Source organism: Gymnoscopelus microlampas (assembly GCF_963454915.1).
Source record: "Gymnoscopelus microlampas genome assembly, chromosome: 9".
NCBI lineage: Eukaryota > Metazoa > Chordata > Actinopteri > Myctophiformes > Myctophidae > Gymnoscopelus > Gymnoscopelus microlampas.
Window position 1 is genome coordinate 32,793,918 of NC_139946.1, and position 26,301 is coordinate 32,820,218.

A 26,301-nucleotide genomic window follows, 5' to 3' on the forward strand; every position below is an offset into this window, starting at 1 on the left:
TTGATGTCCAGCACCTGGCCTAAATACAGGTACAAGATACACACAATCTCCTCTGTGAGATATGAAAAGGTACCCTGAGGTTTTGAATCACTGCAGTGAGTGTCCAGCCACTTGCTGATGTAAAACAACATTTCTCCTTCATGTCAGGTTCTGCGGAGGACGACCTCATTCTGGAGGTGGTGATCATGATGGGCACTGTGTCTGTGGATGACTCCTGTGCTGCCATGCTGGCCAAGTCTGGCATTATTCCTGCTCTGATTGAGCTGCTCAACGGTAAAGTCCAACTCACCTCTATGTACAGTACCAGAGTCAGTGAACTGCTTACTCTCAGCACTTGTCACTTTACTCATCACTTAAGCACTACTCATTTCCAAAGTGATACTTTTTGAAAATCTAAGTGAAATATAACTCATATGATATTGAAAATTATATAACTACTCATAGGGCCACAATAATAATTCCCACATTGAACTCTCTTCTCTTTCCAACATCAAGACGAGGAACATAAATATTGTATTATTTATGACTGGTCTCACTGCTGAGCTGCCTTAATGTTTATCATCACTGTTCCGTCTTCTCTCCTGTTTTCATCATTGTTCCGTCTTCTCTCCTGTTTGTCTTCCAGCCCAACAGGAGGATGATGAGTTTGTGTGCCAGATCGTCTATGTCTTCTATCAGATGGTGTTCCACCAGGCTACCAGAGATGTCATCATCAAAGACACGCGTATCCTTTTGCCCTTTATTTTGAAGGCTTTCTTCTCATTGTGCCTACAGCATAGTCGCGTGGAAAAAAAAAGGAATCTCAAATGATTTCATACATTCACTCTGTAGTGCATGTTTCTATAGTAACAGTCCCAACCGATATATTTTGTCACCGCTTACTCCCATCTGTATCGCCGTAGCAATCTTCATGGCCCTTTTGATATGGGCCTTATTTATACCCCAGGCTGTTCCAAGCTGTCGGTAATGGTATACAGTTGTGGTCTGCGGCATGCCTGCGTCACATTACAAATAGACTGCCTGTCAGTAATATTTGATAGATGTTTTGCTTTCCGTGTGGGGAAGAGAAGAGATTAGGAATTTTGAGCCAAGCACCGCTGTGCCTATAGGGACAGGGTTTTGGCTCCCAAAAAGCATTCTCTCATCACAGGAAATGTAAAGAGTTGTTCTTTTGGCCCACGGGGGCACCTGTCTTGTGTCTCCCTCCTTCAAATGAAAGAGGTTGTGCAGATTATTTTCCTCCAGCATATCCCCACCTGTCTCCCTGATCTTGATTAAGGATAGGCTGATGATTGATGGTTCCGTAGTGGATGTATTGAAATGACCAGTAAAAATGATGAAACGTTCTTTGCTCCTTGAGTCGCGACCACAGAGGCGCCCGCCTACCTCATCGACCTGATGCATGATAAGAACGCCGCGATCCGTAAGGTCTGCGGCAACACTCTGGATATCATTGCGGTAAGTATCCACGTACCTTATGATCACGTGAACGTTTGTGATCAAAAGGCTCGTGGAAATCCAGTGGGTTTCCTTATTGTGTATCGTTCCTTCAATTTTACAAAGACTTTGTTGATCATCTGTTAATGACATGGGTTACATCTTCATGTGTCCACAACAAATGCCAAGGGACAAGCAAGCTAATTGAATCTCCCATGCAAAGAAATGACACTACCAGGCTGCAGTGGCTCAGGAGGTAGAGTGTCCGTCTTGGAATCGGGGGGTTTATAAAATATAGCATACAAAATCTGAATAAAAGAGTAAAATGCAAAGACATTTGGGGATTTCCATACAGACAATCATATAAAGTGGCCTATCACAAGAGTTTAAAGGCAAAATGTTATGGCAGAGCCTTAATCATAATTATGTCTTGTGTTATTCTTGCAATAGACCAGTCTAGATTATGATTCATCATTTCAACTCAAAGTAGTAAGCATTTTAACCTTTTGGCACATCAGAGTTTCCCTCTGTTTAAACATAATCCATTTTTACAATCAGCACCCACTCTGTGGCCTGATGTGCCCTGGTCAAATTTGACATTAGCGATTAACTAACAGATGAATTGCTGTATTGCTTTGTGACTGACAGGTGTGGTCAGCTTCCAGTCGGCATGTGATCAGTGCCAGACCGTAGATCAGTGTAATTAGCTGTAGATTACAGCCGGGCTGTGTAGCGGGGCAAAGGAAGTGTTTCATTGAAATTATCAGTGAGACCTATTAAGCCGTGAACCACATGAAAGGAAGCCAGCGGGCTCTGGAGAGTGTCAGTGGCCGGACAGCGGAGGTGAGAGAGAAAGCAGACCCTTAGACGAGTGCTCGCGCACGCACGCACGTGCATGCGCGCACACACAAAATGTACCTATCACGTACGCACAGAAACACACTAATAGCCATGAATTGGCCCTCAGCAGACAACTTCTTCAATGTACTCCACGTGCACGTGCACGTACACACACACACAAACACACACACACACACACACACACACACACACAATCATCAGGCTTCTTGAGCAGCACACGCCATGACTGCAGTCTTGAAATGTTCCCCTTTGATCCGTATGTTGCTCCACGTGTTCAGACACACACACACACACACACACACACACACACACACACACACACACACACACACACACACACACACACACACACACACACACACACGCCTATAGATGGCTCCAAGTGGGACAGAGGGTTAATTCACATGGATATTCTTCAGCTGATCAGGTTTCCAGAGGAATACATTGGGAATGCTCTGAGACACTGTTTTATATCGGCCCTCCTCTCCGCTCTCCACCGTCATGAGCTCAGCTACTTATGATTGATTAGTCCTCATATCCAGCTGATGCCGAGGCCCTAATCACCCTGTGTAAACCCACGCCATTAAGGCCATTTTAGCATCATGATAAATCTGTCCGGTGACAAATATTGTCACTGCCACTCCAGGGTGAAGGCAGGGGACTCCGGTGGAAGGGGGGTGCTCTCTGTGTAACAGTCAATGGGCCCGCTTTGAGGCCTGGGCCTCGGGTGGCTGTCAATGCCCAGAGGTCTCTGCACTGTGTCTGGATGATTAATCTGCTGGGCCGGGGCGGCGTGGAGCGGAGCAGTCTCAAAGGCCGCCTTTATCTCTCCTCCCCTCGGGTCTGTGCATAGAAAGGAAAACAGGGCTCTTGTGGTCGTCGTCCGCCAAGCTACACACGCAAGCAGTCTATAGCTGGCCGGGCACAGGTTTTTATTAGCTACACCACGCCAACATGAGCTAGATGGGGATGGAGAGCGACACACATGCACGCACACCCATGCAGTACATCCACAGTAACACTGGGAGTGTTAAGGGTATACTTGCCATGGATACTTACACCTCTCTCTCTCACACACTCTCTCTCTCTCTCTCTCTCTCTCTCTCTCTCTCTCCCTCTCCCTCTCCCTCTCTCTCTCACACACACACACACAAGCACACACTCAGTTTCTTTGACTTTCTCTGTTTCACAAACGCCCTCACACATCATGCATACCACATTCTCTCTCCTTCCCTGCTGAGATGGACCAATATGGTGGTCAGTGAGCGGAGAGGGACCTCCATACTTCCCCTGATGCTCTCCCTCTGCTGCAGAGTGAGACTAAAGGCCTTTGAGCTTCACTCTGCACTCGGCGAGGGTGTTGATCCCACTTCTTGGCAGTAATGAATGCACAATTAATAGTAGGAAATATCTAAGTGAAGGATTGTCTATTTTGCCATGGCCCCCATAATGTCTATTTTGCCATGGCCCCCATAATGTACTAGTAGCCTATGCGTTTGTGTGTTTGTATATGTAGTGTATTTTGCTACAGTCGATGCGCCTGGATACTACAATTGGAGATAACTCATGTTCGTGTGTGTGTGTGAAGTCATGACTTGCGCAATGGTTTGGATTTAAGTGAGGGTGGGTTGCGCATCGCCGACCTCACTCTCTCTCGCCCGAGTCCACCTGTATCCAGTGGCAAGACAGAGTCGAGACGGCTGGAGATGGAGCCGGGTGCAGTGGATGACCTGGATACATTAAAACTTAACACATCCAGCCCGTAGCGCTCCACAAAGCTTGCTGGTATCGCCGTTCTGCCCGTTGAACCGCTGAGGGTTTCCTCCGCGCAGTCTACCGAAAACCAGTCTTCTATCCCAGTGTGTTGGCTAGGCTAGGCACCACGGGAAGTACCATACAGGCATGTAGGAGGACCAGGTCTATCAGTAGGGATATTTTCCTTAGCCAGAGGACCCTTGCTGAGGTAAGGTACTACCTCTCTGCAGCCTGCGGATGCAGTTTAACGTCTTGCCCAGGACACAACAATTGGAGATAACTAAGGAATGATGCAAGTTGGGAATGCATGGCCCACCTGGTCATGCAACACCGTCTGTACCCATTGTCAAAGTACCCATTGTACCTGTCTGTCTGCCTGTGTCCCTTTTATGCCCCTACAGTATGGAGATGTCTGTATCTGTCTGTCCTTGTCCCTTTCATGTCCGTACATTACATGGGCATATTGGTCGGATCGGCCGTTCGGGACAACCAGATCTCCATATACAGTATGCCTATACTGTACAGTATATGAGCATATCAGTCAGGTCGGCGGTTCTGGGCATTTTGTGCATTTATTGTCTCCGCCAGGGCGAAGGCATGGCCGAGACAATGTATTGTACCCTGTCCGTCCGTCTGTGTGTCCGTGTGTCTGCGAGCAGCTAATGTCCGGCACCGTTGGACCAATCGCAGCGAAACTGTGCACGCACACTCCATGGATGCCAAAGCAGAACCTCTGCCCCAAAATGTTCAGATCGGGCTGTTATAGCGCCACCAGGAGGCCGATTATATTACTCCTACAGATTTTGTCCAAACATCACGCACATCGGTACACAGTATCTCTATAGTCATGTGATCAAGACGGATCTGTCCGATTTTTCATATTCCATCCTGATTGGCCCAGATTGGCTTCCAAAGTTTGCAGGATTAGTCCATTTTGAACAAAATGCCTCAAATCATGAACGCAGCGTGCGATTTCCGTGAAACATTGCACGCACATTCCCACTAGGCTGAGGAAGAAATGCCACCCTTTTCACATTGGCCTGTTATAGCGCCACCAGGAGGCCACAATAACCTACTTGACCTGGCGGAGACCTGTGCTCCGAGGACCACTTTGTCTAGTTGATCTATGTGCTATTCCTTCTTCCCTTCCCAAGGAGTACGACGAGGAGTGGGGCAAGAAGGTCCAGAATGAGAAGTTCCGCTGGCACAACTCCCAGTGGCTGGAGATGGTTGAGAGGAGTCAGATAGACGAGGAGGGAAACCCCTTCATGTACGGCGGCGACGGAGACTACTTCATGGGCAATGAAGACATCCTGGACACGCCCGAACTCTTCTATACCAGCTCAGGTATCAGTGGCGGTTGATCACATGAGAGCTACTTTGAGGAATCTGTGTTGTTATGGCAACACACACTTTCTTAGCATGTGTCTCTAGAACAGGGGTCTTCAACGTTTTACAGGCCAAGGACTCTCTAGCTGAGAGAGAGATGAAGTAGGGAAACCCTCTATAGTGTATAAAATTGGGTTTCAGATTCAACTTTTTTTTACTTGGTCTGCTCTTTTTTCCCTCTACACCTATACCTCTTTGCCAAAAATAGCAGATCTACAAGCTCACAACGCCTCGCAAACGCGAGGCGTTGTGAGCTTGTAGATCTGCTATTTTTGGCTAAAGTTCTCCTCAGAATAGGGATGCTAGGTTCAAGTGGTTAATGTAGAAAAAAAAAGAATCATATCACACAAAGATTTGGCGGCTCCCCTGTAGTAACTTTGAGGACCCCCTGTTGAATGTGGTGATGGAGGTGATGTGATTGTTTTTCCTGAGAGGCCACTATAATTGAATGGCTGTTTTCTGTTTTTGTTGTGCATTTTATTTATTTTTATATAATTTTGCATATGTTGTCTTTTAGTATGTTGTGATTTTATATGGCTACTTCCCTGGCCAGGTCTCTCCTCTAAAATATTTCAGTGGGACTTTGTGGACAAATAAATGTAAAATACAGAAAAGATAATAGAATAAATTCTAACGATTTATAGGCAGGCTACAGTAAGAATATGATGCTCTCACACAGGGTACAGTGCTACTGTAGGTACAATATACCTGGCTGTCTCATTTGATAATTATTAGAAATATGCAGGATACAGGATACTTAAAGATATCAAGTATAAAAAAATGATCATAGACAAACACAAGGAAAAATGTTTTCTTCCAGCTTCTTAAGTGGATGATGGTTTATGTTATATTTTTTTATTGTATGACCATAGAACAATTTCACACACTGTAAGACTCACATTTTACTCACACACTGTATGTCTCTGTGTGCAGATGGGATCATTCCTGCCGACGGTGTCCTCAGTCCGGACTTCTACGCAGACTTCCAGAACGGAGACTTGGGACAGACCGCGGCCTACATTGGCAGGTAATGAAACTGTCTATTCACCCTATGCCTCCGCATGTGGAACGCACAAAGGAACACAAGTGCATGTGTGTCTGAACATGATTTAGTATGTGAATGTCGGGTTGAAGCTGTCAGCAGGGCAGGTTGTCTTTGTCCAGAAATATCCACTCTGTCAGTGGGGAAACACAAAACTGTGAGTGTTTACCTTCTTGCTCTGCGTCTCGGGGAAGCGGGGGCAGCCAGACGGCCAGTCAGCCAGCGACCCTGTGGCAGCGGCGCTACCCCACTGTGTTATTCTGATTCACTATTCGCTGATCTGTGTTATTGAACTAGCCCAGGGCCTGAGTCAACACCCCCCTCCCCTATCCCAGAAGGCATCACTCCACCCTCAACAGTACCCCCTCCTCTATCCCAGAAGGCATCACTCCACCCTCAACAGTAACACTGCAGTTTTGAGAGCAAACACTCTTGTCTCAATGGTTCTCCTCCCGCCCCCTCCAGTCCGTTCCGTGTCTTCCTCTCTTTGGGTTGGTGTTCTCCCCCCCCCCATCCCCATCCCTTTCCTTTTTCTAATTTAATTCTCTGTCTGTTATTCTTCCATTCCACTGTGGCTCCGAATACATCACCTGGCGTGGATTCAGTGCGGCGCTGGCATGCCACCGTGAATCATGACCTTAGGCGGGGGAGTTCAGAATCGCTAATGTTATCGCTAAAAAGGGAACGCAAGCTTTAGAATTTCTCCCGGCTGCCGCCAGCTCATTTGATATGCTGTTAAAATGATGAATAGTTGGGGAAATGGAGAGTTTATTGTGAGTAATTTGTCTTATTTATTATCAAACATCTCCTTGCGTGCGATAAAGCTCGTGTCGAAGGTTTTTTTCCCCGTGGCAGGAATGTTTAGCTTGGCTGCTGTTGAGAGGCTGACTGTGTAGATAGCAGGAGTATGAGCTGAGTCCTCGCCACAGTTATTTCAGCTTTCAGAGCGAACGGAGAGGAAGGAGGGAGCGAGTGAGAGAGAGAGGAAAATAGAGAGAGAGCTAGCGAGAACGCGAGTGAGGGGAATGTAGAGTGAGTTCTCTCTCCCTCTCTCTCTCCCTCTCTCTCTCTCTCAGTTCTTTGTAACTGATACCTTTTAAATATACTGAGAGAGCTGAGGGAATTGGCGTCTGTGAGACTGTTTTAATTTGGCCAGTGTACTCCTGAGTGATCCAGGTTAACACAATAATCAAAGCCAGCTCTGCCGCTTATTTTAAACTACGTGTGAAACATGGTGTGAATGGGACCTTTTAAAATGGACTTGATACAATCCCTGTTATTCGTATGAATATCATAACGAGCAATTTCATACCGGCTATATAAAATGTCTCAAGTTTGGGTCATTTGAGAGGGCACCTGAATGAGGCGAATTTCCCAGAAGCATTTAGGGAGTGCTTTTGGTCGGCTTAAGGGTCGCCATGTCGCACCGAACGACTGGAAAGAGAAGTGCCTGGGTTCTAATAGAGGGACACGCTACACAGACAGGTTCTAATAGAGGGACACGCTACACAGACAGGTTCTAATAGAGGGACACACTACACAGACAGGTTCTAATAGAGGGACACGCTACACAGACCGGTTCTAATAGAGGGACACGCTACACAGACAGGTTCTAATAGAGAGACACGCTACACAGACGGGTTCTAATAGAGAGACACGCTACACAGACGGGTAGGCATGGGTTCTAATAGAGGGACACGCTACACAGACGGGAAGGCAGGTTAGGAGAGGAGTTCTGAATCCTAACACAAGTATGGGGTGAAACAATGAGTAGCGCTGTAACTATCGATTATTTTCTGAGCAATTACTCGATTACTTTTTGGATTAATTGAATAATCTTGAAGCATGTTTTTGATCATCTTTTTTGTTTTTTATTTATCAATGAATCAAATCAGTGATCCAATAAGCATTAGTGGAGGAAGGCGAAAAGAAAGGAATGAGGTAAAAACCGAACTGTTGCAATCAGGTGAGAGAGGTAGAGAGAGTGGGTGTGGGAGGGGTGGCACTGGGTGAGATGTGGTTCTTTAACAGCGATGGTGTGTTGGTTAGCTGTAACCCGAGCTGTGACAGCGGAGTGGTTCTTTAACAGCAATGGTGTGTTGGTTAGCTGTAACCTGAGCTGTGACAGCGGACAGAGATCAAAGCAGGGCCAGGCCCCGGGGTCTGGGGGAGACGGACGCAGGGGGGCTGAAGGGTCACGCCGAAGGAGGAAAAAGGGCCCGATTCCCTTCCTGTTCACTACCAAGCAACTCTCTCTGTGGAATAGAACGTGTCCCCACGTCTCCCCCTACCACCCTCTGCTGGGGGCCCTCAGGGGCCAAACTGGCATTTGTGGGAACACTGGGGCCCTTTGTCTTAATGACCCGGACACAGTCCCACCTCCCGCTGTTGGACTGTCACGCAAGACACACGGACACATGACCTGAACGAGGTGGCAGACAAGTTGATTTGCAGGTTTGATGGGACAGCTACCAGGTTACTCCTCTGGTGGGTTGTACAGAGCTGCTATGTGTCACACCACTCAGCGGAGACATGCTGACGCAGTCGCCGCTATAATTACTTTCTCTGTATCGTTCCAAAGTTTCTCTGTATCCTTCTAAACTATCAGTCCTTTTTCTTTCCTTTACAAATGACCAAATTGTTTGTTCTTTTACGATCATCAAAGTGCCCCAATTAAACATTTGGTCCTCGACCAAGATTCCAGGTTTGAGAAGTTTGGTACATAATGGGCTAGGAGGAGACGCCTGGGGTCCAGCTGTGTCCTCCCACCAGGAGGACTAGGGTGTAGTCAGTCAGTCCGGTCAGACAGGCAGCCAGCTACAGACACGGGCAGGCAAGAGAGGCAGGCGGATGGTGTGACTCAGAGCTCCACTGTTCCTCCCAGCCTCCTTTAGCCCGGCTCTCAAATCCCCTCTGACAGCCGTAGCGTGCGGAGAGGAAAAAGACATATTTCTGCCCAGGGAGGGAGGAGAGGTGGTGGAGGGGAAGGGAGAAGAGGGGGGCATAAGGAGCATATAGGCAAAGGAGGAAGAGAGGAGAGAAGGGGGGTGCTGCGAGCTGCGTAACTGATCGCTGGAAGTGATTTGGCTAAAAACAACACGTCATTATGGCCGCTTGCAGGGGCAAAGCAAACAGCTCGTATTTTAGAAGGCTGGGACTGGAGCGTTGAGCCGTCCAGCTCATACTGAGAAAAAAAGAGTAAAGCCTGATTTATACTTTGTCGCACAACGGTGTTTCTTGCCTAAAATAACTGCTTTTTTAAAGCAACAATACAATGCATCACATCTTAATAAGTATAAATTCAGCTTGAAAGAGGGAATAATGGAGACAGAGGAAGGGCCGCAGGTAGCAAAGAGATGTGCTGTCATCCATCAAAGCCCAGTTTATCCATCGTTCCAGCTGCCGTCTCACTTGCAGTCTAACCTGACAAGGTGGCCGGGCCTGTCTTGTTGACCCCACGCACAAATACTCTCAGCAGCTGGACAGAAGATGGAGCGTGAAATTGGCCAGCCGTTCCCCCTCCCTGCATCCATATCCCCATGGTAACTGATTTATACGGTGTCGATACAGGCCCTTTATCATCCCTCAACAGGCCCCGGTTGTTGGGCGGAGGGCAACCAGGTTCTCCGAGTTTGGCCGTGTGCCTCCAGCCCATCATGTAGTTCTGTTATGACATATCACTGGTTTTTATGGCTTGGCTGCCACACTGTTTACCCCTCTAGCCATAAGTACTCTGTAATTCACAGACTCGTTGTTGATGTCAAATGCCTGAATTAGGGCAGATGAATATTACATTAACTTTTTTTATGGGCTTTTATTTGTCTGCTATTGTAGTGAGTAGGCTGTGAGGCTTTTGCGAGGCGGGGGTGCTTTAAGGAGATACGTAGGGTAAGAGCTCCACCTAGTGACTGTCACATAACAGATTGGCTATTGCCTTCCAAAGTTTGCAGGTTTGGCCTATTTTATAAAATACCAAAAATCATAAACACATCTTCCTATTGAGCCCACATGTTTATCACACATTCAGAGGCCTCTAAACATACAACGCAAAAAGAGCCAAACGCAATTTAACGTAGACCTAGACCCATAGTCAAAAATGCAGCAAATGTCACTAAATTAGGTACAAATGATCTTGGGAGTCATGTGACAATGAGCCATACTTTTTTTATTTATGTTTTTACTGTAATTGGCTTCCAAAATTAGTGGGAGGGGCCAATTCCGTACATCAGGAACATCCAATCAACCCCAAATTGGAATGGAATTGTGTTGAGGGTCCTCTGTAGAGCCCATCTCCAAAAGTGCTTTCACCCGAGACTCGCTGTCAGGCTGCATCTGTACGTGCCCACTAGGCCATTGTGTTCTTTTTTCAGTTGAAAATCAATTACTTCCGTCAAGTGCCGTGGTCGGTTCAATAAAGTATAAATTAGCCACATGTATTCTTATGTTTGTTTGTAATATTGTGTTTTTGTCCATGTTTGTGTCCATGTTTGTCCGTTCCTCTCTCTTCTCTCCTCCAGTATGCATGAGCACTTCATTCCCACAGGTCCTACCTCAGGAGGCCGGCCCACCACAGCTTATGGTTTTCGCCCTGAAGAACAGTTCTTCTACAACTTCCATGCAGCCTCCTCCTAACCCTGGAGCTGCTGGTGATGCAAATCATTGCTGTTGTTTGGCGGAAACCCTGTATGTTCAAAACCCTTTTCTTCAACCTGGTGTCCCTATTATTGCTGTGTCATTATAAGCTAAAAAAAAGGCCTAGGGTTTTAATTTAAATTAAAAGAAAAAGATGAAAGTTGGAGATACAAGGTTTCTGCCCGACATCAGCGAAATGTACAAGAACACATGTGCAACGCGTACATGCCCAAATGCAGTGAATAACACATGCTGGTGCATAGAACAGTCATTAGACTGCAGCCTTTTCTTGTATATCTACTGTGTGCTATCAAAGCTGTGTCGAATCGATATACTGAAGGAATGTCATCAACGCTGCTGCCTGTATGTGCTCACCTCTGCTAGATGTTTCTTCTCTCTCTCTAAGTGCAATGTAAGTCCAACTGCTGTCCCACATTTACTTTTTGAATGTGAAAACAGAAGAGACCCTTTTCACGGCAGCCATATTGACATAAATAGCTGTGTAATGTTACTTCCTTCACTGGTGTTACCAATGATACTTATTATCATTAACCACTTAAGCCCTACATACTTCTTCATATGACCAAATAGCGAAAATTGTGAGCTTGGCTGTGACAATATGGCTGCCATATCTAGTACCCGCTTGATATTGGCGGGGAATTGTTCTATAACTATCAAGACTAGTCTCACTGTTCACTTTAGATCTTATAATTACATACATGTACATAATATCTCAATGTTGACATTGACCATGTAATACAAGGGAACACATTGTGGGCTTATGCTAATTTATGACCACCCGAACCTCTTCAGTTAATGAAACTAGCACCATGCCGAGGCAGTGTAAACTGAACAACAAAGGCCTTCAGCAGATGTATCAGTCGGGACAGAGTAAATGTATTATTCTCAAGGATGCTAAAGGTGATTGTGTCCTGACTATAGAATCAGATGTATCGTGTATTGTTGCAATCTCTTGGGTCAAACCTGATGTCAAAGATTCAATGGGTAAAGTGCTTTGCATTTGAACATGTTTATTTATTCTTAAATGGCCTAGGAGGTAACACTGGAATATACTTTAAGGAAGCTTGACACTGGAAGAAAATCTAACTTTTATTGTTTGAAAAGTAATACAGTATTTGAAGAAATACTGACGGCCTATAATGTTTTCCCGTTATGGTAGAAAACAAATGTGAACAAATGCTTAGGAATTCAGCTTTTTGCATATCAACACTATTATTTGTTCATGTCTTTCATGTGCCTGGAACGCTTCTGGCCTATTAAAAATATTGAATAGCCTTTTCTTGTGGTGCAATGTATTAAATAAACATCTCAGACTGCATCCAAATGTAGTTGCACTGTGCATACAAACATCTAAACAGGATTCTGTCAAGAGGGAAAAGAAAGTATACTGTGAATGAATATGAACACATGCCGTATTTATTTTATTCTCAAATAAAAGTATTTATTATTAGTGTTTTCCTAACACAGTGGACGACTGGCATCTCATACAGTAACAGTAGTGTGAGGGCATTTGAACTCCATTTTATGATTATTTCCATTTAAAAACACTCTTCATCTGAGGAAAATGGCTAGCCACAGGCAACAGCTTTTCTCCCCACCTTCTGATCACTCACATAAATGTAGCTTGTAGCTTCCTGTACTTTTTGTATTGTGTAGTGTGTAGAGATGACCAGAGGTACTTGGTGGTGCTGAAATACCAGAACATGTATACTGTACACAGACAGGGAGGGTACCAGTCTCAGTCTCTATGGCAACCGTAACCATAATGAAAAGGTCTGCCATCCTTCATCTAGGAAGCAAGGTTTAAGGCAATTAAATCTCCATGTGAAACAAGCTCACAGAGGCATCTTAAGGCACTTGATCGACTACTTGCTACTTGTGTTTTGTGAGATCATAGTGGTATAAAAAGTTATAATCCTTCAGTTAGTCACAAGATTGTCACATAAAATCAGAAATAAAATCTGATGTAAAAACCCTTCGGCTAAACATCTAGTAGTAACATGTTATTTGGCAGTGATACTCACACAAACACCTCAAATGGTGCAGGGATTTGCATATGATTACAAAAGGAACCGTAGACAGACCTGCCATTTCTGTTTAAAGTACATGTAATTTACTATTTTATCTGTCTTTTTTTAAACCCAGAGTACAATATCGAAAGTCATATAATGAAATTTCAATTATGTAGATAAAGCACACATCAAAAATATACACAGCCCCAATCTTGGTCTTACTATGGAGTAATTCACGTTCTATGCTTAATTTATGCTCTGTTGTACGACGGTGTGTCGAATGCCGAAAATAGCAGATCTACTAATATAAATCAGACTCAAAGTGGTTTGATCTCGTTGCGAATCTTTGGTCTGAACTAAGCCTAAAGAGACCTGTTTGGTTTGGTTGGTTTGGATGGTTTTGAGAAAATCTCTTGTTAGCCATGCCCTACTTAAATGCCATAGAGATGATTTGTATAAATGATTTGTATTAATTATTTACATTCATTTCATGCATAATGTACTGTATACATTTGAGTGTTATGGAAGCTCTAGTAACAGTTCAATATTCTCTCAGCAGCCAATGTTCTTACTTGTCTTTTTTGTCTAGTTTAATGCGGTTCAATTAGGTAGCCAATTTGTCAACACTTACAGTACAGCTAAACATTTTTGTACTGTCTACTGTCCATTACACCTCACTGTGCTATTCATGAATGGATGGATGGCTGGATGGCTGGATGGCTGGATTTTGTCCCACTGTCCTACTCCCTCAGAGAGAATCAAAGTATCTCTTCTGTGTCACAAATGTGCCCATGTGTCATTGTAGTTAGTCCCTCTATTTGTCCACAGGAACTCCACTAGGGTAACGCTGCACTAGTTCCTCCACCTCAATCACTTCCTCCACCAGGTCGCGGATTGCCCTGATAGAGTCCAGTGGCGTGCTCTTAGCGCTGTCTTCACCAGGCTCAGTGGGGGCTACAGATGCAGGGGGAGCTGATGCTGCCACTGAGGACTCCAAGCTCACGCTGGTGGACGACGCTATATTGTGGTTAGCATCTGCCGTGACCTCTGTCAGTTCTGGAGCAGAAGGGTCGTTGCAAGGGGTTACAGATGCCTCTTCCGACGCATCAGCAGGATGCTCGTCTGAGCTCACGGGCGATTCGCTGGCATTGGCCTCCTCATCCAAGAGGTCGGAGGTTGTTGACCCTTCATCTTCGCTGCTCTGTGCTTTGTCTCTCTCCATGGACTCTACCACTGACTGAGGGGATTCGACTCCCATTGACACATTCAGGGAAGATGAGGTGGTCCCCGGGTCAGCATCTTCTGCCTTTGGATCAAGGCTGCCATTACTGGACACACTTACAGGTTCTCCGCCACTAGAGGGAGCCTCTGCATCAATTACTGGATCTTGTGCACTTACAGCATCTCCCTCAGTGACAGTTACTGTTAGGGAGTCCATGCCTTCTGCTAATTTGTCTACAGGCACTGGTTCACCTGCAGGCTCTGGGGCAGAGGATGGAACAGGAGCAGGATCAAGACTTGAGACAGAGGCGCCAATCTGTGGTGCTTCTGGTTTTTGTGCGTCTGCCTTTTCCACCACACTTTCTACAGCACTGGGAGTTTGCAACAATGCCGTTACTACTGGGGTTGGGGCACTGGTGCTCTGAGTTTCTGGTTCAACGGTTGCCTCAGTTTTCTCCGCCTCAAAAGCTGCCGCTGCTTTCTCAGGTTCAACACCTTCCTCTATTTTCTCAGGTTCAACATCTCCCTCTGCTTCCTCAGCTTTGTCAGTTGTCTCCGGTTCCACACCTGCCTCAGTTTTCTCAGGTTCAACACTGGTCCCTACTTTCTCAGGTTCAACACCAGCCTCTGCTTTCTTAGGTTCAACACCTGCCTCAGTTTTCTCAGGTTCAACACCTGCTTCAGTTTTCTCAGGTTCAATAGCTGCCTCTGGTTTCGCTGGTTCAACACCTGCATCTTCTTTCTCAGCTTCAACATCTGCCTCTACTTTCACTGGTTCAACACCTGCATCTTCTTTTGCAGGTTCAACGGCTGCAGTTTCCTCTTCCTTCAAAGCATCTGCTAAGGGCGCTGCTAAGGGCGCTGCTAAGGGCGCTGCAGAAATGTCCTCTTGCACTGAAGCAACATGAACCGTGCTGACCTCGGCTGCATTCTCAACAGATGCTGGTTGCTGCTCAGGGGAGCTGACACCGGCACTTTGAGAGACCTCTGCTTCTTCAGACTTCCCTGCTTCAGCAACAATGGGCAGCACACCAAGCGCCGCGCCCGTCTCGGCTTGACCTGCTGCCTGCTGTTCCTCCACTGCGGTACTGTCTCGACTCTCAACTGGAGACAGGCCGTTAGTCACCAGAGGAGAGGGTCTAGGGGAGGATGGCGAGGATGCCAGGCCCCTGACTGGGCTACCTGGTGTGGACACAGATGGTGAGGAGAGGCTTGAGCGGCTGGACTGGCTAAGGAGGTCTCTGCTGTCTGTGAACAGGTTGTGTTTCTTCAGGCTGGCTGCCTCTTTCACCACTGAAAGACAAGAACAAGGAAAGAGGAAGATATTTAGTTCTATCTGTGACCCACAGTGTTTTGGCACACATTTTTATGGAATATTATTTTTGTTATTTGTATTATTATACCTTTGGTGATTTCCTTGTCGAGGGTCTGCAGTAGGATGAACTCATAAATGTTCTCCACATGGACAAAGTTGGAATGGTCAGCATAGATGAACTGCTCAAGACCCTCAAGAGCCTATCCAGAGAAAAACAGACATGTGTCCACTATAGGTTTTCTTGTTTGTGTTACTGACACTGTGTGCGTGCGTGCGTGCGTGCGTGCGTGCGTGCGTGCGTGCGTGCGTGCGTGCGTGCGTGCGTGCGTGGGTACACATGTACATGTACACATGTATGTGTGTATTGTGACTCACAGTCCTGCAGGTGGGAGCAAGGTTCTTCTTGATGTGGGGCAGGGTGATAGAAACTAGAGCCTCCTGAACGATCCTCTTCCTCACTGTACTGCTGTCATAGTCATATTGCTACAGGGCACAGAGTTGAAACAGCAGCATTTAACATATTTTGGTATTTTCAGATGCATTGTTTCTCTTTAGTACAACAGTGTATGATGGAATACAGAATATCTGCACTGGGTCTGACCTTGAGGACCCTGTGTTTGGCCTTCTCTATGGCAGAGCCCGCATTGTCTGGGTTATCCTGGATAGCCTTGGTCATCAGCTGCTCAAACGTGTAGGCTGCATTTGTCATCAACTGAACCAAACACAAAGAGAGGATTTAAATGTCCAGTTAAATGTCCCAGCTTCCCCCGAGAATGGCCTTGCATCACGAGCAGCTGGCGGGCCCGATCCAACTGGGCAAGCAGAGGGCTAAGGAGAGGTTTCAGCACCAAAGACAGTGCAGAGCACTGGGGCAAGTAGTGGAAGGAAGGTATGTGCCTGTTTACTCACTCAACTTGATATGATGACACTTGGGGTCTGATTGCCAGAGTGGTTTGCCCAACTGACCATGATTCTGACATGATACTGACATGAATGATACTGACCATGATACTGACATGGTACTAACCATCATAGTCAGTATCAAGCCTCCCCTCAGTGCCCCACTTTAAAAAATATTGCTTCCAGCACCCCCCCAAAAGTGTTTATCAAATGACATCATTAACAGCCCCAGTCATAGTGTTGTGACAATAAGCTACTCGCGGAATATAATGGTAGGGAAAATGCTGGGCACATAAAGTCACTTGTATTATAAAGCGGTTAGTGGAATCATTGAATCCGACACTTCCACAGCCCACACAGTTACTGTAGCTGAGAGCAGCAGACACATTTGTGTAGTTGTGTGAAAATAGTGTGAAGCTAACTGATGGGTAATGATGTGTGGAAAATGTCACTGGGCCACTTGGTGAGTGAATGGAATAAATGTTTGCGTGTGTGTGCGTGTGAGCAAATTCTAGACCAAGGCAGAATGATGTTTTTTGTATTTTGTATGTGCGCAAGTCAGGCAGCTTCAAAGAGACTCTTGTGTATGTATGTGTGCGTGCATGCATGCGTGCATGCGAGGGTGTTGGTGGGGGGATCCGTACCTGCTGTAGGTCTATCTGTGCACAGTGGATCAAACTGGTGATGTTTGAGTACCCAAAACGCTCCTGCAGGTGATGGAGTTTCTCCTGTAGAGTACTGATTTTCTGGTAACCGCTCAACAGGTCAGGCCTCGCCATCTTGACCAAGGACTGCAGAGTTAGAAAGAGAGAGAGAGACAGAGGGAGAGCAGGGGATCACTGCTTTTGAAGCTCAATAGACTTATCATTGGCTACGCTCAAGTTCCACTTGACCAGTAAAGTATGAAATGACTCAAAGCATGTAGAGAGGAGAGGGATAGGGCGAGCGAAGGAGAGTAAAAACAAGGGAGGAGAGGGAGACCAGAGAGGAAGGATAGAGTGTGCGGTTTGAGAGAACAGTGTCTCTGGTAAGGGGAGAAAGGAAAACAAGGACCAAAGAACAAACATACCTTCTTTAGGTTATCTGTAACCCCGCCCACTTCCTCAAAGTCCTTGCACAGTTGGTCCATCATGCTGTCACTCAGATGCCGCGCCTCTCCGAACCCAGAGCTGATTGGCTCCATCAGCTCGTCCAGGACAGAGGCGAGGTAGGGCTGGATGCTCTCAGAACAGAACTTCTCCGCTGGCTCTGATACACTAGCTACAGGAGAGAGGGGGGGGGGGGGGCATTAAGAATTTGCTAAGGACTGTTTAACCACATTAACCCTGGTGTCCCTATTTTTAGCTATATTATTCAAACTTTTTCACAATTTTCCAAGATTTTTCAAAATGTTGAACAATTCTTAAAAAATAGCCTAATGTACAAGTTCACAAAGTTTCTGGATCGTCTATTTTCAAATGGCTTAAAGGGATAGTTCACCCAAAACATTTGTTTTTTGTCGCATTCCTAAGCCAATATTTTGATGAACAGTGGTAGGCAGCGGTTCCAGTAGGAGACACAAAGGAGACTCTTTGTGTCTCCTACCGGAACCGCTGCCGGTCATCAAATTATTGGCTTAGGAATGCAACAAAAACAAAACAAAATCCATGAATTCAAGTCTCCATGGGGTGAATAATAATCGATAGGAAAATAGTTCTTTTGGGGGTGAACTATCCCTTTAAGTATAAAATATGGTTTGCGTTGAAAAGAACCAATCAAGCTCCAAAGGCCACTTTGGCTTGAAACATCACCTTCGGTGTGGATTCAGTTTTTTCTTTGTATTTGTCTCCGCCCATCCCTGCACCTGGCTTTTAACTGTGGATGTGTGTGCTTTATTCTCTGTTTACTCTTTCACAGCACCATTGTTCATAAGGTTGTTCATACACCTCTATGAGCTTCCTGAATCATCCCGATTCAACCCCAGTCTTCTACTATTGGCCACGGAGCAGCTCTTTTGGAGCAATTGTGTAGACGCCTTGATTATCTATTTTACACAGATTTACTACATCTCTTTACTGTATATGATCTAATCTGTATATGATCCAAAGTACAGTCTAACAGAACCTTGCTGAAAAACGAGTTTGACTGTTTTAATAAATGAAACTGAATTGCTTTAATTGAAGATAAACAATTAAAGCAAATCAGTTTTTATTCAATAAAATAAATAGAATTCAGTAAACATGGGATACAGTGTCACGGTGCGAGGCAGGGAGTTGTAGGACCCAAGCGCAGATTGTGACGCGGAGACAGAACGGACCAGATGCAAGGGTTTTATTAACTAAACAGGGAAAAAAAGGCAAAGCTAGGTAACCGACAGAACACTGTGACAACAATAATGACTCAACACAGACTGGAAACAGAGGGGCATATAAATAGACAGGGACTAACTAGGCACAGCTGTGAACAAAGGACAATTAACACATAATTGGCTGGAACAGAACAAGACACAGGTGAACTAAAAATGCAAGGACATACTGACGAGACAAGACAGGAAGCAACAACTAGGGCAGACAGGAAACACCACAACAACACTACAAAATAAAGGTACAAGGAGAACCAGGAACAATACAGCAGAAAGAGGGTCCAAAAGGGTCCAATACCAATTAAGGTCAGACAATGGCTAAATAATAAAGTCAGTCCACGGTCCGAGGAGCGGATCGTGACATACAGTATGTTGAAATATGAAAAAGTGTTATTTGAGGCTGAAATAAACACAGTGGGGGGGGCGAAAAAAATCGAGTTTGCTAAGAGTATGATCCATAGAAAGTCTGTATCATTATAATCCAGGTATTTGTGTCAAAGCTGAGTGAATAAAAGGCTTATGTAGGGGATTTAACTCATCTACTGAACCACAAAAACACAAATACATAATCACAAAAAGCCCACGCCCCAGTAAACAGAGTCTGGTCCAGGCATCTCTGCCAGACCCAAACTAATTATATCACAGACACACACGTAACTAACAAAACACACACACGTAACTAACAAACACGCACGCACGCACGCACTCACAGAAGAAAAGACATGCCCAAAACATAGTTAAGCCTCTACTCTATCACTCTCTCTCACATGCACACACACACACACGCGCACACGCACACACACAAACAGACTGACTCACAATGGCCACAGTTACATGGACACTCATGTATTCATTCAGAATGAATTCATTCCGAATGAACTCATTCTGAATAGAGGAATCTGATCCACTCACCTGTTTACATGGGACCTGAATAAAAGTATTCCTCGTTTACACGACCAAAGCATTCATTCAGAATATAACTTTTGACATGCGCAAAGTTGTTCCCGCCTACGCCCGGGCATGGACCAGGGGCCACTACCCGGAGCAGAGCTTCCCCTGGTGGGCATGGGAGGAGGCAATAGCCCCCTTGTGCCTCCGCGGCGGAGGTCCGTCTATCGGTCGTAGGCAGGCCGGTAAGCAACGCACCGACTCCTGGCCAGGCAGCGTTGTATGCGGTGCAAGCCTGTGTTCCTTTGTCATCGCCGTTTTAATGCAAAAGTAGCAGATCTACAAGTTCAGACCAGTTTCTTTTTTTGTATTGGTACCAGACACGGTAAAACGGAGGCTAGCCTATTTGTCACATTTCTCATGTAGGTACCGTACGATGATGTCATCGCGCATTCGCACATGGTCGTTATAATAATAAATGGAGAGAGAGAGAGAGAGAGAGAGAGAGAGAGAGAGAGAGAGAGAGAGAGAGAGAGAGAGAGAGAGAGAGAGAGAGAGAGAGAGAGAGCGCGCGCGCAACACTACAGTCTATGATCAATGCGTTTCTGCGTTTACGTGTGGATAGGGATTTTAAAAAAAAACTTTGTCATGTGGCCAGGGATTCTTTTTAAAAACTGAGGACTAAAATACCTGTTTAGAAAAAGATCCATATAGTGTAGCCTAGGCCAGCAATCCTCGGAGCGTCCGTTCTCCTGGACAAGTCTGGGCTTAACCATTACAGGCTTATTAAATGACGCTATTAGAATCATTAATTTTATCCCGCAGGAGCGAGCGCTTCTCAGCACCAACCGTGGCTGAATTAGAGATTTGATAGGTAATTTTTGGACAATTCTGACAGCCCTACTAAGCACAGACATGCGCAAAGGAATGCATGTATTCCAAACGGACAGGAGCGTTTGGAATAAAGTGTTTACATGGTCAATTCCGATTGATTTAACCCGATTCAAACGATCTATACCACCCCTCCTATTCCGAATGAAAATGCATTCGGGTCAGACTGGAATGGAATATTCTATTCCAATTGGGGTGTTTACATGAGCAAATCTATTCGGAATGAATTCATCCATTCATCCATTCCGAATAGAAGTGTATTCATTCCGAATACAACTGTCCATGTAACTGTGGCCAATGACTCTCAAATGCGTACTGTGGAAATGCTGACGAGGCCTAAGTGTTGAATTGTGTTTGTTTTCTCACTGACTGCTGTTGTGTGGGAACATAAGTCTCCTAACTGTGATGTTATCACTGCAACATATTGACATACTGTGAGGACACTGTGAATCTCCCCATCATGATATTCAAGCACAAAAATGCACAGATTAGTCACGGTGCAAACAATGGGTCAGACTCAGAACCCATTTTTGGGTTGCGAATGCGGACACAGTTTTATGTATCGTGGGTAAATATCCCATTTTCAATAATGTTCGAAAGAATGTATTAAAACAATTCCGTACATTAAAAAACATTCACAAATAGTGAAAATAGAAGATCTACAAGCTCACATGTTGTGAGGTTGTAGATTGTGTAGATTCACTATTTTTAAAATAAGTGATTCATTAATAATGTATTTGTGTACATTTGGGTCCCAGGGAGACATCAAATGTATCTTTTTGGTTTCAAGCGAAAATATTTGGTAACCACTGTTGTACATGATTAAAAAATGCTCATAAAACATTCCAAAATCAGTTTCTGGACATTCACTTTGTTCCTTAGGTGTCAACACATTAGCACTTAGACTCTTCCGATACATCTTGGAAGCTTAACCTAACATGCTTTTGTTCTGCCATATAATAGTGACACACATACCGTATGTGACATTTATGACATACACGTGTCATAAATACATGATGGATTGCCTGTACAATGCTTACTGAATCTTCTCGTCTAAACAGCTGCTGTGCACCACCAATTATCCAGAGGCAATCTCATTCGCAGTTATCAAGGTGGAATGTAGCCAGTCCTGACACTTGACAGCAATGAGACTGAAAGGCATTTGGCTGATAAAGGTATTGATTCAAAGTAGGCTCTCTGAATCAAGGCAGATGGGAAACATCACCTTCATCGGTAACATAAAGAGCCCTGGAAAATCTGTTGACATAATCGCCTTCATTGCAGGGCTGCACAATTAATCAAATTCAAATCACGATTTCATCATGATTAATTGATCATGATTGATCATGATTAATTTTCAGTAATTTCTCATGAGAGCTAATGCAATGAGAATTGCATTAGCATTATAGTCACATCGCGGAGACGCAGACCACCAGTAATAACAGAGAAGCGCCAACATTTTAAGCCCACAGTAATCAGATCCACTGACTACAACCTAAACCTGAGGCATACGAGAGAATGAGTCAACCAGATGCAGATAATTGTAAAGTTGGGACAAGTTTGGACAATCTTGATGGCGAAAATAGTAATTTGGTGCAGTGTTACCATATTGGTGCAGTTCACTATCTGTATTTTACATTAGGGACTAGAAGACATTTACACAGTTAGTTTATTGTTCGCAGCTTAAAGGAAATACTTGCACTGTTGCAATCTGTAGAAACAACAATATTTATGATATAACCCATTGACAGAGAAAATTCCCATGATGCATTCTGCGAGAAAGCATCAGCCTGGCACTAGCATACGATCTATAACCACCATTACATCAACCTGATTACAAATTTCTGCAGTCAAGATCACGATTTTTGCCCTAACCACAGCAAACAGTCAGGACACTCTCACGACCACCAAAGGTAGCAGCCAAGAAAATGGAAGCAAGGGTTGCAGTTTTCACATTCACTGATCGTACCCGAGTATCACTGGGGTCAACTTTCCAGCACAACTTCGGCTCAGTTTCACGGCTATAAATGAAACGTTGGCTCAACAACAAACACATAGCGGTAAGATTGAAAGTCATGATTTCCCATTAAAGGGAAACCACCACAAATGTGTCAAGGGAAAAGGAACGGTATTGACAGGTAGCACATTACCTCGGAGCTTGTTCTCCAGAGTGACTCTTGAGCTGAGGATCTGGTCCATGTCAGAGTGGATCAACACCTCCTGTTGGCGGGCTGAGGTACGACACTCCTCCTTCAGCGCTGACAGTCCCTCCAACAGACACTCCTGCACCAGGATGTACGCCGCCTCCACCGTCTGACGGAAGGGAGGGATTGGCTCGATTCAATTTAACAATTCACTTCATTGTATGCTAGGGAAACCCAATCCCTTCTACTCGATTATATGAATGTCTTTAAATGTGTGTGGTGTGTGTGTGCATGCGTTCGTTTGTGTGTGCGTGTGTTTATGTGCACTAGATTGGGTGGGTGTTTGTGGGTCACATGGTTTATGACAATATACAGACGATGGTCATGATAACAATTGGCCATGTACAGTAGACTGTCAGTGTCAGTACACTGGCTCATATTACATATTATGAGGACAACAAAGATGACCACAAAGCACTTTTGTCTCCAATCTACAAGCTCTAAATGTGTTGCGTTGCGATGCTTTGTGAACTTGGAGATCTGATATTTTTGGCAAATGTTCGCCAATTATGACATGCCCACAATAGGGATTGATTGATTGATGATTAATAGATTTTATTTGGCAATTTATCACATAAAAACAGCCCAATAGCACTTCCAAGTAGTATACCGAAGATTGAAAAAAAGCAATAAAGCCCAAGGGCTTATTTCCATTGTGGTCCTCTGCACATAGTAAGTACAATAACCATGAGCATAAAACACTAAACAATATAAGAAAAGTACGGTCAATACATAAAAAAATTAAACAAATGCTATTTACCGGAAATAATAATCAATAATCAACTTGACTTACAGCAAACCACACTCTCTTCTTCTCTGTCTTCTTAGCTTTGAGGCGAGGTAACATGTCCTTCTCCAGGTATGGCAGCAGTGGCTCCATCACTAGGTTGGCCATCACCTGAAAACACACACACACACACACACACACACACGCACACACACACGCACACGCACACGCACGCACGCACACACACGCACACACACACACACACACACACACACACACACACACACACGTAGATAAATATGTGTATGACATTAGTGAATAGCAGTAGCCTCAGATATGATGTTATACGTTTGTGACACTGCACGCATGGTTATAAATAACATAGTGAAACCACACAGTGAAACTCCTGTCTGCTGTGTCTCTGCTGCCAACATTACTTTCATTCCATTGAGTTTTTACCTCTGACGTGTGTGTGTGCATGCATATATATGATATGTACTCACACTTACATGCCTAAAAGCCAGAATAAGTCGATGGGTGTGTGTGTGTGTGTGTGTGTGTGTGTGTGTGTGTGTGTGTGTGTGTGTGTGTGTGTGTGTGTGTGTGTGTGTGTGTGTGTGTGTGTGTGTGCGTGCGTGCGCGCATATGTGTGTGTGTGTGTGTGTGTGTGTGCGCACGCATCTGTGTGTGCATCTGTGTGTGCATCTGTGTGTGTGCATGCGTGCATGTCTCCATACATCACTGATATACAGTATGCAAGGGTACACATGAACAAGTGTGAGCATGTGAGTGCCAGTGCATCTGTACTTATATATGTGTGCAGAGGTATGTACTGCAGCCTCCTGTCAGAATTAGCAGTGGTTTCCTGTAGCTAGTTGAACTTCCTGTCAACCCTACCCATTTATAATAAACCCCATGTGAGCACAACACACACAGCTCAACAATAGACTAATTATACCATTACATCATTAACGGCTCAGATGCCTACATCACCTTTAAAGGGAATAGAGAGGAGGATTGTGGGGTACAGCACCATCCCCCGTTTCTCCTGTCTTTTCTCACTAATAGGGCAGAAAACTATTGTTTTCATGAAAGTTATTTCCGCTATGCTTTGGTCAAGAGCTTGTGACTAAATAATAACTACATTGGATCCATTGGAACAAAAGGTTTTTTTCCCCTTCTCTGAAAACGGTTTTGGACATACATGGTTTCTACCGACAACGACAAAATAAAGCACTATTGCTCACTCCCTCTGGCAAACATGACACAGAGCCTGAAAGTGGAATACATGAGCCATGTCTTTGATGTATATACAAACCTTTTTCACTCACCCAAAATCCTCCACAGACAGACTCATATTAGCCTATCAAGAGCTAACGAAGCGCACTCCATTGCCACATGGTTTAAAAATGGAAACTTTGGTCTCCGTACAAAGGTTTTTGGCCTGGTCAACTGAACATCTGTTTGTTGATTTGGGGATGTTTTGGAGGTGATTCCACGATCAAGGCTTTATCCATTTTACAGACACAGTCTGACAATGCAAAATGAGACCAGAGCAGGGTTGAAGTGGAGGTGGAGCGAGAGACGGAAACCTACCCTGACGTCGCTGCCGTTCAACATCTCCCAGGCCTCGTATTTGCCCTGGTCCTGCCTTAGGAATTGGATGGCCTTTAGGAAGGCCTGCACCTCACATGTCTTCTTTTTTAGGAAGTCTGATAAAATCAGAGGAAGGAGATGAGAGATATGTGAGGATAGGATACCAAGAAAAGGCTGGGTCCAATAATGGTGTAGCTTCACATCGCCATTAACTTCCTTATAGACGGCTTGGATCTGACAGAAGCTAGCCGAGGAAAAGTTCAAGCATTCTGTCAATGTTTTCACTGTCAACTTTCCTCTTTAGACTTTGGCATGAAAAACATCTCTCACATTTAAAAAACAAACCAAAACTGTGTTTCACATGCCTTTAACAATACATTGCTTCTCTCTGTTCAAAGAAGAGACCTTGAAACATGAAAGAGCTCTTGTTCGAAAAGGAGTATGACTGTCTCTGGATAAGATGTTTTAAAACTTTTTGATTAAATAAATATCCTACAAGTGCCACATTCAAGGATGGGGCCTCCACAAAATGATTACATAAGCATTTCTGTATGCACCTGTAACATTTGATTCCAGCCACATTTCTATCTGTAGTTATACCACACACCTCTTTATTTATGAACTTTTATAGCAATATATTTGTTATTGTGTATAAGGTGGTTTGTTGCACGTTCAAGGTCCTAAATTAGTAATTGTGTTCTGGCCCGCCATCTAATGACATTATAAAAACATCGTCCAGAGGCCAAACTTACTTGGCGACCCCTGGTATAGAACATATGTGAACAAAATTGGAATTGTGATTCTACATTAGCCTTCTGACAGTGTGCACAGGAAATTTTACACTGATCTGTCCAAAGGTTTGCGAGAGCTACGGACTGCCACACAGACCTTCTTATAGATGGCTACCTCTTTCAGAGCCACGGCGTAAGAATTACCATATTCACACGGCGGCCATTTTACTATTACGTCATACTAGTTGTGCTATTATGACATCATGTTATACTTTTTCTAATGTACCATATCAACAATGTGTGCATCAAGGCCATGGGGCTGATGGATTATTATTTAA

The 26,301-nt window shown here is 44.7% G+C and overlaps 2 protein-coding genes across 2 annotated transcripts in view; one reads left to right on the plus strand and one right to left on the minus strand.

Annotated features, from left to right (window-relative positions):
- kifap3a (kinesin-associated protein 3a) overlaps nucleotides 1-12,205 on the plus strand; it is a 33,358-nt gene extending 21,153 nt beyond the window's left edge. The window contains exons 15-20 of the mRNA XM_084065813.1: nucleotides 148-273; nucleotides 626-724; nucleotides 1,373-1,458; nucleotides 5,208-5,400; nucleotides 6,376-6,469; nucleotides 11,002-12,205. Coding sequence (XP_083921939.1) covers nucleotides 148-273; nucleotides 626-724; nucleotides 1,373-1,458; nucleotides 5,208-5,400; nucleotides 6,376-6,469; nucleotides 11,002-11,116 — 713 coding nt within the window. The 3' untranslated portion in view covers nucleotides 11,117-12,205. The remainder of the gene's footprint in view (nucleotides 1-147; nucleotides 274-625; nucleotides 725-1,372; nucleotides 1,459-5,207; nucleotides 5,401-6,375; nucleotides 6,470-11,001) is intronic.
- A 347-nt stretch (nucleotides 12,206-12,552) lies between these two features.
- niban1a (niban apoptosis regulator 1a) overlaps nucleotides 12,553-26,301 on the minus strand; it is a 36,406-nt gene continuing 22,657 nt past the window's right edge. The window contains exons 6-14 of the mRNA XM_084065807.1: nucleotides 25,233-25,348; nucleotides 23,703-23,807; nucleotides 22,856-23,018; nucleotides 17,655-17,845; nucleotides 17,230-17,376; nucleotides 16,287-16,397; nucleotides 16,061-16,168; nucleotides 15,774-15,885; nucleotides 12,553-15,663 (exon numbers count right to left, since the gene is read on the minus strand). Of these exons, the coding sequence (XP_083921933.1) occupies nucleotides 13,964-15,663; nucleotides 15,774-15,885; nucleotides 16,061-16,168; nucleotides 16,287-16,397; nucleotides 17,230-17,376; nucleotides 17,655-17,845; nucleotides 22,856-23,018; nucleotides 23,703-23,807; nucleotides 25,233-25,348 (2,753 nt within the window). The 3' untranslated portion in view covers nucleotides 12,553-13,963. The remainder of the gene's footprint in view (nucleotides 15,664-15,773; nucleotides 15,886-16,060; nucleotides 16,169-16,286; nucleotides 16,398-17,229; nucleotides 17,377-17,654; nucleotides 17,846-22,855; nucleotides 23,019-23,702; nucleotides 23,808-25,232; nucleotides 25,349-26,301) is intronic.